The sequence below is a fragment of the Tiliqua scincoides genome, chromosome 1 (assembly GCF_035046505.1).
Source record: "Tiliqua scincoides isolate rTilSci1 chromosome 1, rTilSci1.hap2, whole genome shotgun sequence".
NCBI classification, from domain to species: Eukaryota; Metazoa; Chordata; class Lepidosauria; order Squamata; family Scincidae; genus Tiliqua; species Tiliqua scincoides.
In genome coordinates, this window is record NC_089821.1 from 49,006,005 (window position 1) to 49,021,516 (window position 15,512).

Here is a 15,512-nt window from a genome sequence, read left to right on the forward strand (position 1 = left end):
TGGGCGGAAAAATGGCGCTGAAGCAACTGCATGAGGAGAAGCAGATACTATAAATAATGTCACAGTTAAAGTTTTTTCAGGAAATATTTCTGATCACTCACCCATCTTAGGGCGCAATCCTAACCCATTTTCCAGCACAGACATAAGAGCAATGCAGCTCCTAGATAAGGAAACAAACATTCCCTTATTTTGAGGAGGCCTCTGTGAGCGCCCCCCAACTGCAGGATGCAGCACACGTCCCATTGGCACAGCTATGCTAGTGCTGGAAAGTGGGTTAGGATTTGGGCCTTAAAGTTTTAACTTTGGAGCTGAAACCTGAAGGGAGAATATTTAGTGCAGACATACTTACTAATGCTATGAACCTGAATTTCTCATGGTTGGATATTTGAGAAAAAGATAATGTATTTGAGAATAGAAAGTCTCTGAAAAATGTATGCTGAGGGAAAGCAGTTTGAAAATAGTTGAAATATTTACTGCTGTTCTTTTCAGTAAGGACAATGTTAAATAAACCTCACAGTAATGATTCTGTTTTTTTTATTGAAAGTGACAGGCATCCATCAAACACAGGTGTCAGCATCATCCAAAGCTGCGTCTATGTTTTGAGAAGAGAGTTAACATTCATATCAAATAATTTATTTGGTAAATTAGCTGTTTCTGTTGTCAGTTTACCTTTTTGCCATATTACACTTACATGTTGTCAGGGAAGGTCCCAGGGAGAAGGCAGTCTCAGCAAAGGGAGTAGTGTCTAGTGGTTAGCATATGCACACCTGTTCCTACTCTGTGTTTTCCTTTTACTGGACCAGCAGCTACATGAAGGAGGAAATTTTTATCTGCTGCCAACATTTCTAGCTACAGAAACCAGGTAGAGATAGAGGAAAAATCCTCCCAGGAGAGTACTGAACCCCAGGGGTTCTTATTAAAAATCAAAACCACACTAGAATCTGCATGATGATCAGATGTTGCAGCCCACTGAATTAACCATGATCATGAATTAGGTAAGCAGAGTCAAAACGTAACTAGTTTATTAAAAATCTAAAAAAGAGAGAAAGAATTAAATAAAAGTGGGGGGTGGGGAAGCACAGGCAGGCTAATAGAAAATGCCTGAACTTAGCTGGATGGATACAAAGCTTGATCAGATAGATACAATAACCAGTTATGTCCAACAGGTGGGACTGGGGTGCTACTCAATCACAAAGCATACCCTCCCCTTGCCTTTCTGTTGACATATATTTGGTCCTGCCTCAGGATCGCCAAGGCACATTCTGAACCTTTTGGAATCTGTTCTTGTCTGGCTCCAACATTACTGGCAGATCCTTGCAAAGGTATTATGAATTTTTTTCCAGAAACAAGCACCTTTTTGCTGTTCACTGAAAAGCAAGAAGCAAGGAGAGCAAGTGGGCCACACATTAGAAGGTGTTCCATAATTTAGATGCCCCGAATGAAAAGACTTTGTCTGTAGTGCCTGGCTACTACAGTTTTGATAGTAGATGAACACAGAGCAAGGCTTCAGGTTAATGCTGGGCGAGTAGTTCTTCAGATAGCCTGGCCCCAAGATATTTCTAGTAAAAAATTGCAAACAGTTGGGTTTTAATTGAACCATCACAGAAGGACAGCCCAATTCCAACCACGACTGGTGCAGTGGGGCCACATGGCCTATGCAGTATCCAGCACTGGTTAAGAGAAAGCTGTAGGTCTACTCCAGGTAAGGGGATAGTGACATTGCTGGCACAAGTCCGAGAAGGCCTGTATTAAGCTGCCAGGTCCCTCCTCCACTCTGGTATGGCTGTTCCCTAACTCCATTCAACCCCTCTCGTCACCCTGCACCACTCAGTGCTCTACTCACCTCAACTGGTGGCTGGGGACTGGATGCAGTGCTGGCAGGACAGCTCAGGCCTTCCCATTAGCACTCTTTGCTTGTGAATCATCACAAATGTGCTTTATGGCACATTTGCAACACCTTGCAGTGGCACAATGTTTGCTCCACCGGCACTAGCACGAGTTAAGATAGGTGTAGGTATAGGTATAGGTGTAGTTAGGCAAGGGATCTCGTTACACAGAAATAGATTACAAAAACATAATATCACTTATTTAATGTTGCTGTGTGATCCTTACCCTTGTGTACCAAAATGTATGTTATTGGGTTGATTCTAGTTGTATTTTTATACTAGGTAGTTAACTGAAAATTTAAAAATGGTATTGAGGAAAGACCATAACTAGAGCATATGCTTTTCTTATGGATGTTCCAGCGTCAGTTACTGGGTAGGTCTAGGGAAGACCCCTGTCTGAATCTCTAGAGAACTTCTGCTAGTCAATGTACAGTGCTGACCTAGATGGATCAATGATCTGACTTGGCGGAAAGCAGATTCTTTATGTTCATTCGACCAACATTCTTTTTTTCTTTGATAAGGCATATTTTCCAGACCTCAAATCACACCCCCCCTCCCCAAGCTAGCAGCTTCTCAAAAGCATGGATGCTAAATATGATAATATTTCAGCTGTGGAATACAGGTGCAGCCTATTTATCCACAGATTTTTTATCTTTGGATTTGTCTCAATGAGAATGGGGTGGGGTACTGAATGTCACACACCTTTGCCTCCTTTGCCCTGCACTGGCCTCTCGCTCCATTTCCAGGCAGCCCAAAACACTGCAAAAAGGCTCTGCCTCGCCAAGGCAGGGAATAGCCCTGGAGCCCTGGAAGAGGTTCCCCTTGCAAAGGAACAGTAACATTCCTGGAGCCGCTGAGCCAGCCAGGGCTGAAGAGGGGAAGGGGGGGCAAGAACCTTTGTAGCCAGAACACGTGCAATGAGGTGGAGGTGGAGGTGGAAGTGGAGGTGGAGGTGGAGCGCTCTCTCTCTCTCTCTCTCTCTCTCTCTCTCTCTCACACACACACACACACACACACACACACAGAGGCGGTGCCGGTGCTGTAGCAACAGAGGTGATTGCTTTAAAAGAGAAGAGGCGATTGCTTTAAAGAACCCAGAGTGTTTGCTGAATTCTGCCCCCCCCCCCAGATGGTGCAGGCTATCACAAAGCCTTCCCAACAAGCAAAGCATGTAATTTACAGCCCAATCCTCTCCACACTTTCCTGGGAGTAAGCCCCATTGACTGGAATGGGGCTTACTTCTGGGTAGAAACGCATAAGGCTGGACTCTTAAAAGATCAGCATCCCACCTGTGAAAGAAGCTGGGCAGCTGAGGCGGGAGGGCTCAGGAGGGGGAGGCAGGAGGGGGAGGAGAGGAGATTGCTTTAAAAAACCCAGGGAGTGTTTGCCGAATCCCCCCCCTCCCATGATGCAGGCTCTTGGGAAGCCTTGGAGAGACAGGTGACTGTGAGCAGAGAGCCGTACTAGAAGTCCCAAAATGCTCCGGGGCAGAGGAGTTTCTATGATGGTGGTTGGGACGGTTGCAGGAGCAGCAACAGCGAAGAGGAGGAGGAGAAGAACCTGCAGCACTGTTGGGAGGCCACCTGGGACACAGAGGACGAGGCTTCCCAAGCAAGCTCGCCATTCCAACTGTGAAAGAAGCAGGACAGCTGGCAACAGGGCTGAGGACGGAGTGGAGGGAGTTGAGAACAGCTGCCTTAGTTTCCTTCCAACCAGAAGTGTCAGGCTGCAACCTATTTGCTCTATGAACTCTAACTCTATGGACTCAGCACAACGCTTTTCTGTTAATCGCGCCGAGTCACAGAACGGAACTAACGCAGATAAATAGGCTCTACCTGTACTGAGGCTTGATTGTCTTAGCAAGACTGTAGGCGAATATTTTATGTACATTTACTTGTTGTTAAAGTAATAGCCTGTTCTTTTGCATTTTGCATTACTGTGATATTGTGCCACTGATAAAACCATTGGCAAAGATCCTGTATTCCTCAATTGATGGTGTTCTGCTTGAGCAGTTTGTTGCCCAAGTATAATCATTTGGCGGGTTATAGAAAAGCAAATAGAAAGATACAGCCCTAAAATGAAAAGGTAGAGTCCATGCTTTTATGCTTACACATGACATCTGATGACATTTGGCAGGAAAGCAGAAATGTATTTACAGGATCAGACTATATACTGCCCTTTCAATTTTTTTCTTCCAAAATAGGCTTTGTGGTGAGCCACCTTTTATGGCAGGCTCAGAAGAAAAACTTTTTGATGTTATAAAAAAAGGAGATCTTCAGTTTAAACACTCAATCTGGGACTCAGTCAGCGAGGCTGGTAAGTCAACAATTATTTAGCAAAACTAACTACAACAGTACCAGCTTGAAATTCAGCAAATTGTTGCAATATTTTGACCTTTTTAGTTCCATTAAGTAATGTGTTTTCTCATAAATGTAAAATTGATATTAAGAAATATTTGCAAAATTGTTGGTGGGAGTCTGCTTCAGAGCATTAGAAGTAAAATACTTTGTTGGATTAAAGCACTCAGAGACAATTGGGATTTTGTTTGTTACACTTAACAGAAATGAGGTTTACCAGTAACTTTCTTTACAGGCAAACATGTATTGCAGCTGCTTCTGAAAGTAGACCCTGCCCACAGAATCACAGCTAATGAACTACTTGATAACCAATGGATAACAGTAAGTTCTTTTATTTCCTTAAAATACTACTTATGTTTTATTTTCATTTGTGAAATTAATTTTTTTCTGGCTAGCATCTGATGTTGTGTTGCTATTTTCCTAATGACCCATTACAATTGGAACCTTTAAGTCTAATAGAATTGCTATTTTTTTGCATGTGACTATCTTGCATGTTGTGTTGTAACAACAACATTAGATCAGTGGTTTCCAAACAGGACCCTCTTTTTAAAATGGCACTCTATCAGGAGATACAAAACAAAACAAACAAAAAGTTTCACTTTACCACCTGCTGAAGCCTCTGTTTTTAATCTTTTTACGATAGTGGGGGAAGCCTTCTGGAGTATTTGTTGAGCTCCATGTTCAGTGGATCGGGATTATTCTAGGCTTTACCTTGGGATACACTCTGGGCTGCATCCCCTCACCGAGATAGCTCCACCTAAGAATCAGAATTTTTATTTTAGAAATTAGCAAGCATCAGCAGAAATCAGCAAGAAAAGAGTAGAAGCAGAGCATTGACAGATTGGGATAGTGAAAGGTTTCAGTACTAAACATATCCAGTTTTTAGGGGGAGTGTAGCGAAAGGAAGTTACGACTTCAGCAATCAATTACAGGTGGAGCCTTGTTATTCATGAGGGTTCCGTTCCTGGAACCCACACTTATACCAAATTTCGTGTGGAGCCAAGTCATGTGAAATTTGGGCTCCACCCAGCTGTGAAAATGACCGGAACCTTCCTCTGGTTGCGTCTGTTGTTCTGAAGCCCATGGAGGCCGCGCACAGCCTCCATGAGCCTCAAAATGGCCTCCAGAGGTCTAGAAGGGCACTTCTGGTTTTTGGCCAAAAACCAGAAGTGTCCTTCTAGGACCTCCGGAGGCCTTTCCAAGGCCCGTGGACGCTGCACGCAGCCTCCGCGGGCCTCAGAAAGCCACTGAAAGCCCCAGTGTTCTCTGGAGGCAGGCTCCTGGCCTCCGCTGCTCGGCGGTCATACAGACCTCTTAGCCACTGTGAGGAAAAGTGGGTGTGAGGGGGAGGCCAAAAGGAGGCGTTCTGGGGAGGGGGAGGCAGGCAGAGGGTGGGCAGGAGGCGGGGAGGAGGCGTGTCGTGGGGAGGGAGTGGGGAGGTAGGGAGTGTTTGTGGGGGGCTCGGTGCCCTACATAAATGCTTTTACCTCACCACCGACCTTTTGGTTGGCAGTGAATTGAGTAGCCCCATTGTGGGGCTACTTCCCTAACCCAGGAGAAGGGGACAAAAGTTCCCTTTACCCGAGGTGCCACCCGCAATAGCCTAAAGTGCTCAGGATGCAACAGCAGCCGTTTTCGTGCCACTGAAGCTGCACGCCACGGAAGTTCAGAATTGGGCTGCCCGTTAGTTAAAGAATTTATACCTAGCCTTCACTTTGCCAAAACAAATGTCCAAGACGGCTTACAAAATGCTCACAAAACACAATACAATAACAAAATAAGAAAATTTCAGACCAGTGCTGGATTCCATGGGAGCCAAGACTCCACTGATTTCAGAACCTCTTCTTATTTCTTGAAGTTTAGGCTTCAAACTTCTGTCTTATGAGCCTTAGTGATTTCACAGTGTCCAGATATGTAGTGCTGAAAGTGCTTTATCGTGTCGGAGCTGTACAAAAAATTAACCCCTTGATGCCAAGTGGCATGTGAGGCTCTTAAGAGCTTATGCATGTGGCACTGAACTCTCCATCAGGAGACTGTAGCTACTTGCACCAAAAAGTTATAAGGCACAACTCATCATTCTACATAACTGGAGATGACATTTCAGAAAAATCTGGCACAACACCCTCTAAATAAACAATCAAGGGCACATTCCACTGGGAACTTCTGCAATCGTCATTTAAAGATCATTCATGGAGAGTTCCCAAAAGCAACATGGCAAGTATCTACATTTAAACAAATACATATTAAACCTTATTTTAGCAGAAATGCCCTTTGTTACACATCTTTCTTGTTCAGAAATTTACTGATGATAAATCCAACCACAAAATTATGGAAATGACTAACAGCCCAATTCTATCCTTGAGATAGGCCAGTGTCTCTCCATAAACATGGACACAACAACAGCACACCAGTGTAGGTCCACCTGCCAATGGATGCACCACAGATGCTGGTGCAATTCTTGAAAAAATGCTGTACTGAGGTATTCAGACATCACTCAGAAGCCAGCAAAACTCCACTGGCAGAGTGGCCAAAAAAGGAAGGAAACTGGGGCATAACATGGGAGGGATGTGGAGGGATGTGGGAGGAGTGAGGATGAGTCTCTGTACACTGTATCCTAACCACCCTTCAAACAACAAACATGTCCCTGACTCCAGAAAAATGCTACACCAACAATAGAGCTGGTGTTGATAGAAGTCCCCCCATAAGGAACAATGGGGAAGAGAAAAACAGCAGAAAATTGCACCTTCCACCACTCCCCTGCCTCGCCCATTTTTGTAGGACAGAGCATAGGCTGCAGGCTACATTTGGCACCCAATCACAGCACGCCAACTTCCAGCAGTAAAGTCCTTACCACGGAGACCGCAGCTCAGATGAGAAGACACACAGCATGGGACCTTACTTTGTACACACAACCTCTTGTCCCTCACAACATGGACCTGTTTTCATAACATAGTAATAATATGTTGTTGGCAACCTTCAGTCTCGAAAGACTATGGTATCGCGCTCTGAAAGGTGGTTCTGGAACAGCGTCTAGTGTGGCTGAAAAGGCCAATTCGGGAGTGACAATCCCTTCCACACTGGGAGCAAGTGCAGTCTGTCCCTGGACTGTCTCCCTGGCTATGGGCCTTCCTTCTTTGCCTCTTAGCCTCAGACTGTTGGCAAAGTGTCTCTTCAAACTGGGAAAGGCCATGCTGCACAGCCTGCCTCCAAGTGGGCCGCTCAGAGGCCAGGGTTTCCCACTTGTTGAGGTCCACTCTTAAGGCCTTCAGATCCCTCTTGCAGATGTCCTTGTATCGCAGCTGTGGTCTACCTGCAGGGCGCTTTCCTTGCACGAGTTCTCCATAGAGGAGATCCTTTGGGATCCGGCCATCATCCATTCTCACGACATGACCGAGCCAACACAGGCGTCTCTGTTTCAGCAGTGCATACATGCTAGGGATTCCAGCACGTTCCAGGACTGTGTTGTTTGGAACTTTGTCCTGCCAGGTGATGCCGAGAATGCGTCGGAGGCATGTGGAAAGCGTTCAGTTTCCTCTCCTGTTGTGAGTGAAGAGTCCGTGACTCGCTGCAGTACAGAAGTACTGTAAATACTAATACTAATACTAATAATAATAATACAGGTATTTATATACCGCCTTTCATGGTCGTCAGATTTCTCCTCAGACTTTATTTCAATGTGGTTTACACAGGCAGGCTATACTAAATCCCTATAGGGATTTTTACAATTGAAGAAGGTTCTGTCTTTCAAGAACTACAACATTTCAGATGGATCCTTTTATGATCTGGTATCACATTCTGGCCTCCAGTTTCCTCCCACGCAAGCTGACAATCCTTCATATCTCACTTGAAGGGCGGCCAAAGAGCAGATGGAAAAACTTGTCAGCTGCTTCAAGGTCTCGCTGTTCACGTGCCGGTGGCCTCGAACTGGCGACCTTCAGCTGTTATCTTCAAGCAAACGGAGGCTCTACCCTCTAGACCAGACCTCCTGCCCAGACCAGCCCTCCTGCCCAGACCAGACCAGATACTCCTGTAGTATCACTACAAGATATTTTGTTAACACTTCTCAGAATTCTTATTTCAGGAACTCTGCCCCCAGAGGTCTCCACACATAAACACCTAACTAAAACCTCTACCTCATCACCCTAAGAGGGGGAGAACAATGCACCCACCCAGGTAAGCAGGGGTGGGGGGTGGGGTGGGGAAATCCCATGCAGCAAAATATTGATGCTGCATCTCCCTGTCATGTGTCAACCCCTGCCCCACATTGTGATCCTCCAGGATTATCAAATGTGTCTCCACTACCAATTTGTTGCTTAACCATTGCTTCCTTTTGCTAAGATCAGAGAGTGCCTCCTCCCTTTTGGGGAATGTTGGGGCCTTCAAGCATTGCTACTGCTAGTCAGAACCCCTTTCGTTTTTCAGGACTGCACCATTGCCATTCAACCAGGGGGTTGAAGAGTGATCCTCTGCAGAGTTCCACTGCTGCTCCTCCCTCCCTGGAGAGAGGAAGGACATGTTCCAAGGCACTCTGTTTTCACCTCGTGCAGGGCACCACTGCATGCACACACTGGTGGAACCACTTTCCCTTATAAATACCAAGTACACATCCCAAGCCAGAGAAAAGGTGTGACTGGTGCTACTTTCAAGTCCTTGTTACTCTCTATGTGTTTCTACTTGCTCCCCACAGATAGCTGTCCCACACGTGAGGACAGTGTGCCAATCCCATAGGACACCCATAACCTGCCTGTCTGCAATGACCAGCATGAGTCCAGCTGCTGTTTGGTGAAGTTGCTGACCTGCTCGTTCCAGACAGACCCCTGTGGCTTTGCAAATTCCATGGCAGACAGTGAACCAACTGGTGCAACCAGACCTCACCGGCACCTATTATTTGACTATCTGTTGGATAACTTGCAATGACACAGTAGTCCTGCTGGGTGGAGATGGCTGGCAACCCCACGTGTGTGTTTCTCTTTCAGATGCTGCTCCATCACTGCTGCCATTCAATAAAAGCATTGACCAGATCACACTTGTTGTTACTTTGTCAGCAGATAGAGATCCCTTCTTCCCACCCTAGTTGTTTCTAACCTCAGCTGGGATGGGACTCTGTGAAAGGGAAGCACCTCTCAGCTCCCAAAATCTGCAACATCCTCACTCCAGGACTTCTTGGGCTTGGGGGGCACACTCCCCGGTGATCATAAACTCCAGGGCACTGCTGCCATGGTATATGGTGGGCAGTGGAAGGTGGAAAAAAAGGAAAGCTGTACCAAGAGCCACGCTGGCACGTGCCAGCGATGAAGCAAAGGGCATGGAGTGAATGGGGATGTGGCTAACTGAGCAGGTTGCTACAGTAGGCACCCTGTTTGGCCCATGCAGTGGATACCCCCCACTGGATACAGCACACTGCTTTTCAGCACAGCTGCACCAGCAGGGGGTGGGGTGGGGGAAGGATAGAATTGGGCTCTAAAAGAAGGATAGAATTGGGCTCCAAGATCATGTATGAGGTTTGGAGGCCCTAGGATGTTTCACTGATGCATTTCATGAGCCTCTGAAAGTCTTAGTGCTTGAGATTTTGTATAGAAATAATCTGAATTTTTACTTTCATTATACACTGCCTGCCAGTGTTTCTCAAACTGTGGGTCGGGAAACACAAGGTGGGTGACAAGCCCATTTCAGGTGGGTCCCCATTCATTTCAATATTTAATTTTTAATATATTCGTCTTGATGCTACCATGGTATGTGACTGCATTTGGGGAAATGTTACAGACCTGTACTTTTAAGAAGCTACTATGTATATTCTCTTAACAATGTTAGTAAATGGGACTTACTCCTGGGTAAGTGTGGGTAGGATTGCAGCCTAAGATTGCACAAATATTCCTGCTTGATTATGTTACTTCCGGTGGGTTCTGACAAATTCTCATTCCAAAAAGTGGGTCCTAGTGCTAAATGTGTGAGAACCACTGTGCTAGTCTATAAAAGCAAACATACTGCTTTTTCACGTAGACTTTCCGTACATAGAGCTTAGAGATGATGGAGAATTTTGTCACCAGGGATTATTTCTACCATTCATGGCTGTGTTTTACTATTTTCAACTATGGAGACTCTCCTTTGTGCTTCTTTTCACTCTCCCTTGGGACCAAGCTGTTGACCTTCTTAAGCACAGAAATCCGTTCTCCAGCATTTCATTGATTGTGCATTTCACAATTTAGTCCACTAGTTAACATTTGAGCTCTCCATTGAAATACTTTCTATTCTATGTACATGTGCATGGCTTTTTTCGTTGCACATAAAATACTGTGAGAGACTTTCTTCCACTATTATAGTTTCCCCAGGCCTTACCTTTTGAGCAATTTCTCCCACAAGCCTTTTAATTCCATTCTGGGTGCTGCGGTGTGGGAGTATTGCATTCAGAGCAACAGTCTAGTGAAGATCACAAAGTGGAAAATGTGTTTTCAACGTATGCTGGATGCCACATGATGGAGGGACATAGTGCTTCATTCTGTGCCTTGCATCTCACTGACATGCACTCCCTTAAAATCTGAACACAAACGACTTGAAGGAAAGACAAAAGAAAATGAAACAATCTAAAAGGCAACCAATTAGTAATCCTCCACTTTCCCCACAATTAGCACCAGATGCTAGCCAATTAAACTCAACAGGTGTTCAAATGAGGCAATACAGACAATTAACTTAAGTGGTTCCACTTTCTTAAAAACTGTCAGAACACAACCACCCTCCCATTTCATGTGCTATTTAAGTATTTGCAGCTCTTTAAAAAATAGGGGTTTTTTTTTCCTGAGGCCACAACAGCCTCTTATTTTGTAGGTACGATTTGGTGCACTTAGAAATTTAATTACCTGAATGTGCTTGCAAATAAGGTAGTTATTTGGATGTCTGCAACATCAAATTTGTCTACAGTTAATTACAGATGTAAATTTGCACCTGCAAAATTGGAGTCCACATCTGAAAATCATTCTATAAATTCAGAAGACCTGGGAATACATTATCCTGATTCACATAGAACTAATTCTCTGTATGCATGCCTGTCGTGTCCCAACCCCCGTCCTTTGAATAGAATCCACTTATATGTCTATTGCAAAAACCATAGGAAGCAAATACTGAAATATACTGTTAATAGAGGCAATATAATTCAGTGGTTGAAGCAGAGCACATCAGTGTGGTTATGCTGTCCTGAATTCATGTTACCTTGAATGGGTTCATACTATGGTCAAAGTTTCATGTTACATGCATTTAAATGAAAAAGATTCATTCACGTATTGTTTTACAGATGCAAACTTTAAAAAACACTTATATGATTTTTTGTAAAGAGCAGTAGGTATCTTGCATAGTGATTTTTCACAGCAAACCACTTCCTATAATGCATTGTGTATATATTGAGTCCACCAGGGGGAGGATATATTTCGCATGCCAAATTAAGCATGAGAAGTAATCTATCTCCTCAGCTTTTCTGTGTCACCCCGAAAGGAACTACAAGGCAGCTTAACATTCATGGTCCTTGCTGTTCTGTAGAGTTAGGAATGGAACTGTTGTGTCCAAGAAGAAGTGGCATAGCTAGAGGGGGTGCAGAGCACTAAGTTTTGCAGTGAACCTCAGTGTAAGTGGCCCCTCCCCGTCCCTTTCAGAGCCATTCTGGGTGGGGGAATCTAAACAGGCAAATGAAGGCATGTATTATGCCATGCATTGGACTCCAAGTATGATGTTTCCTCACCTTTGGATTTTCAGAAACAGAACATTAATGAGGGAAAATGTGAGGAAATTAGGGTAGAATGTTTTTTATAATAAAAATGAAAAAATTAATGAACATAAGTACAAGTATATATAACTGCTTATATATTTAAGACTCTGGTTTCAGTGGGACTTGAATATATCTGACTTGCTCTGGATTCAGCCCATGAGAAAAATACAAGATTGGCTTTGTAAGGCTAAAATAATTAGCCTTACATGTGCATCTGCAAGTATTTTCAGAATGAAGGGGAGCTTTGGAAGGTAAAGGTAACTGTCCAGTTAACAGGGGTTTCCCCTCTTTCGTTAGTGAGAAAGGGTCCTGAGGTGTGTACATCGGTATGTGCATGGGGTCCTTCCATGCAATGGGGAACCCTGATAAAGTAAGAGATTGCATGGAGAGGCCTTACAGACATAGAGATGTGAACATCCTGTTAATGCTGAATGTGCACCTGCCATAGGATCTGACCTTCAGGCATGTGAACATGGAGCATTTCACTTCCCCTCCATAAATTTAGTATACACATGGGGAAAATGTCTGCATGCCCCTTAAAGAACCTGACTTAGTTTGAGTTTTAAAGTGTTATCGTCAAGGATTTTTTTTTCTATTTTCCATTCAACTCTTAAAAAGTAGTTCCTCTCTTGGAACTACTTACTCTCTCTTACTCGATGATTTACAACAAGATTGACTTACAAATATTTGGTCTTCAAGACAAGAAACTAAGACCTCCAGCAGAAAGGGGGAAAGCAGGCGGCTAGGTTTCTGTTTTGTGAAAGGATTAAGTGCTGAAAAATACAACTAAACCCTTGCTGCTGTTTAGGGTGAAAGAGACACAGTTCAGAGACCATGTAATGTTCTGGAGTTGATGAAGGAGTGGAATGACAGCACCATCAGCGTTGATATTGGGGACTCCAAGAGTACGGAAGACAAACTGAGTGTTACATCCACAACTACAGTGCAGGAAGACATCCGTGAAGGACATGAGAGCCCCATTAGCAGCAATGGCAACTCGGAGACCAGTATTGAAACGGAAACAGAGAGTGGAAGCAGCAAGCCCTCCACGCCAACAAAACAGGTAGAAGACAACCTGATACTTCTCAGATGAAATGCATTTGAAAGGCAAATTGGGCAATAGCTCAGAGTAGTGGTGGTCAAGTCAAGATCTGTGTTCAGATAGTCAAACTGTGCGCATACCATGGGCCTCTGTGCTTTCTTGTGATTGAATTCTCCTGAAAACCAAACTGACTTTTACCCTTTCTCCAGGTTAATAAGAAAAAACATCAAAGCAGTGCTTTGCCAAATGGGACATTTAGAAAGAAGAGCTCATCTCTCAAATCATCTTCTAGTGTAAGCAATCACTTCAAAACTATCACTTTCACTTAATTTAAGGGTCAGCTCAGATATGCAGTTTCCCCTTCACCTGATGAACATTTTAGCAGCTTTTGGAATTTCTATTGGACTGACACCTGACTGGCCTCCTGTGGAGGCACTGTTCGTGTGAGCTGAACCCAGATCAACTATATGTGCATGCTCTTCCCATGATGAGAAAAATGTTGCCACCAGCATAGGATCACCCTCTGGACCCCTTCATGCTCCCCCTTCATGCACCCCCCCCAGTGGTGCAGGTCCCATGGGTTAGGGATCCCTTGGAAAGTGTGTTTCCCGTGAACAGCACCTCCAGGCAAGCAGCCTGGCTGTGAGTCCAGAATAGGCCCAGCACATGTCAATTACATATGGTGAGCCACCAGTGAACTGAACCCATGCTGACCCCATACTAAAGAAAAAAACTCAGAAAGACTCCCAAAATGGGATGTGTTGTAATCTAGGAAGCCTGACCCGTACAGTCAAATGCTTGCCCATCACAACTTGAGTGATAGGCAGTGGCTTTGAGAAGGCACCACTTCCTTTCTTTGAATGACTGTTCTTGCTGTAGACATTTTCAAAGTGCCTAAGAAAGGTGTGCGCTTAAGAAATTCTAACCTCCACTTTTCCTGCAGATTACTGCAGCCTTTGTGGATGCCATACTGCATGCCACTATGGCATAACACAGCTGGGGAACAGGTCCTCCCAACACATCTCCCATTTGAGTGAACTTGCACCACTGCACTGTTTCCCCTGCCCCACCCGGAGCGATACAGCCACTATCACATTCCCCCCCCCCCCGGTATTCACTGACTTTGTTGTTCTTGTTATTTGTTTTTAAGGTTCAGAGCAGTGGAAGTGGGATGGTGTCTCCAGGGTTAATTTCAAAGCGGAGCCAAGATAATCAAGAGAAGAAAATAGACTCAGAAAAGTCTTCTCCTTCAAATCAAGCACTGGCAAACAAACAGAAATCTGCTGTTAGCGGCCTGCACAAAACGAAAAAGAAATCTTAGGAGAGATCCTTCCGTTCAAATGCAGTTCTTATAAAGTAACATATTCCAGTGCCAAAAAGTGGTGACTGTATGGAAACGACCAGTGAATCCTGAGCTGTTAAGTGTTTTATGTTGTTGTTCCAAGACCCAAAACCATCAAGAGAGCTCCAGCTTCACAGTAGTGCTGATAAAAGTTCTAAAACAGTGTGAATTCCTAAGCTGTGTGAGGGCATCCACTGATAGTATTACTTTCAGAAGCGCAAAATTGTCTAGAAAGTCTTGTCTTTTGTTTATTGTAGACAAGCAGGCATCACTTAGGCTAGACTTTCTGTGAAGCCAGGGTATGCAATGGCTAGGTGTGTTTTTGTTTTAATAATTGTGCATTCTGCACTTGTAAGAATATGCTTGGATTTTGCTTATAAACTTGTAGGCACTGTAACATATATGAAGGTCAAAAAACTTGGTTTGTAATACCTTTATGTCACTGTAGATTTCTTTTAGACCTTATTTCAAACTTGTTTAGATATTATGAAAATTGCTGACGTTCCTGCTGCTAAAACTCTTGTGTGTTTAAAAATAAAATTCTATGGTAGAATGATAACTTTCACATTCTAGTTAATCTTCATTTGTAAAAATAAAGTAAATGGTGTTGCAAAGGAAAAATCAAAGCATTTATACTAGGTTTTTTTTCTTTTAAAGGTAACGCTGTCTGCTTAAAATTCTTCATCTGGTTATGCTTGCATACCCTTGACACCACCACCACCACCACCACCACTACTACTACTACTACTACTACTACTACTACAGTAGTAATGTTATTAATAATGTATAGTTACTAAGTACTACTACTACTACTGCTACTACTACTACTACAGTAGTAATGTTATTAATAATGTATAGTTACTAAGATAAATGGTTATCTGAAATCTATGGTTATCTAAATCTATGGTTATCTGATCCAGATGCTTTCATAACTTTTGTTTCAAACTTTTTGGCATTATTTTAGAATGTGTGAGGAATTTCTATACTTTTCATAACTGCAGGCATCCTGAATACACTGTACATTCGCAGTAACAGCTGGTGCTTCAGTGGAGCCTGCAGTCTGCATGGTGCAGATGGGACCATCCTAGCCCCCTCCTCCTTCAGCGATCATGGCTCATCCTGTTCAAACTGT

At 43.9% G+C, this 15,512-nt stretch overlaps 1 protein-coding gene across 6 annotated transcripts in view; it reads left to right on the top strand.

Annotated features, from left to right (window-relative positions):
* STK33 (serine/threonine kinase 33) overlaps positions 1–14,978 on the top strand; it is a 75,031-nt gene extending 60,053 nt beyond the window's left edge. For 4 of the 6 annotated variants that reach the window (XM_066631454.1, XM_066631448.1, XM_066631456.1 and 1 more), the window contains 5 exons: positions 4,090–4,202; positions 4,479–4,564; positions 12,805–13,059; positions 13,248–13,331; positions 14,189–14,975. In XM_066631454.1, coding sequence (XP_066487551.1) covers positions 4,090–4,202; positions 4,479–4,564; positions 12,805–13,059; positions 13,248–13,331; positions 14,189–14,359 — 709 coding nt within the window. In that variant the 3' untranslated portion in view covers positions 14,360–14,975. Of the gene's footprint in view, positions 1–4,089; positions 4,203–4,478; positions 4,565–12,804; positions 13,060–13,247; positions 13,332–14,188 lie in introns of all 6 variants that reach the window. The other 2 variants (XM_066631439.1, XM_066631441.1) reach the window with 1 other exon arrangement.
* The last annotated feature ends 534 nt before the right edge of the window (positions 14,979–15,512 follow it).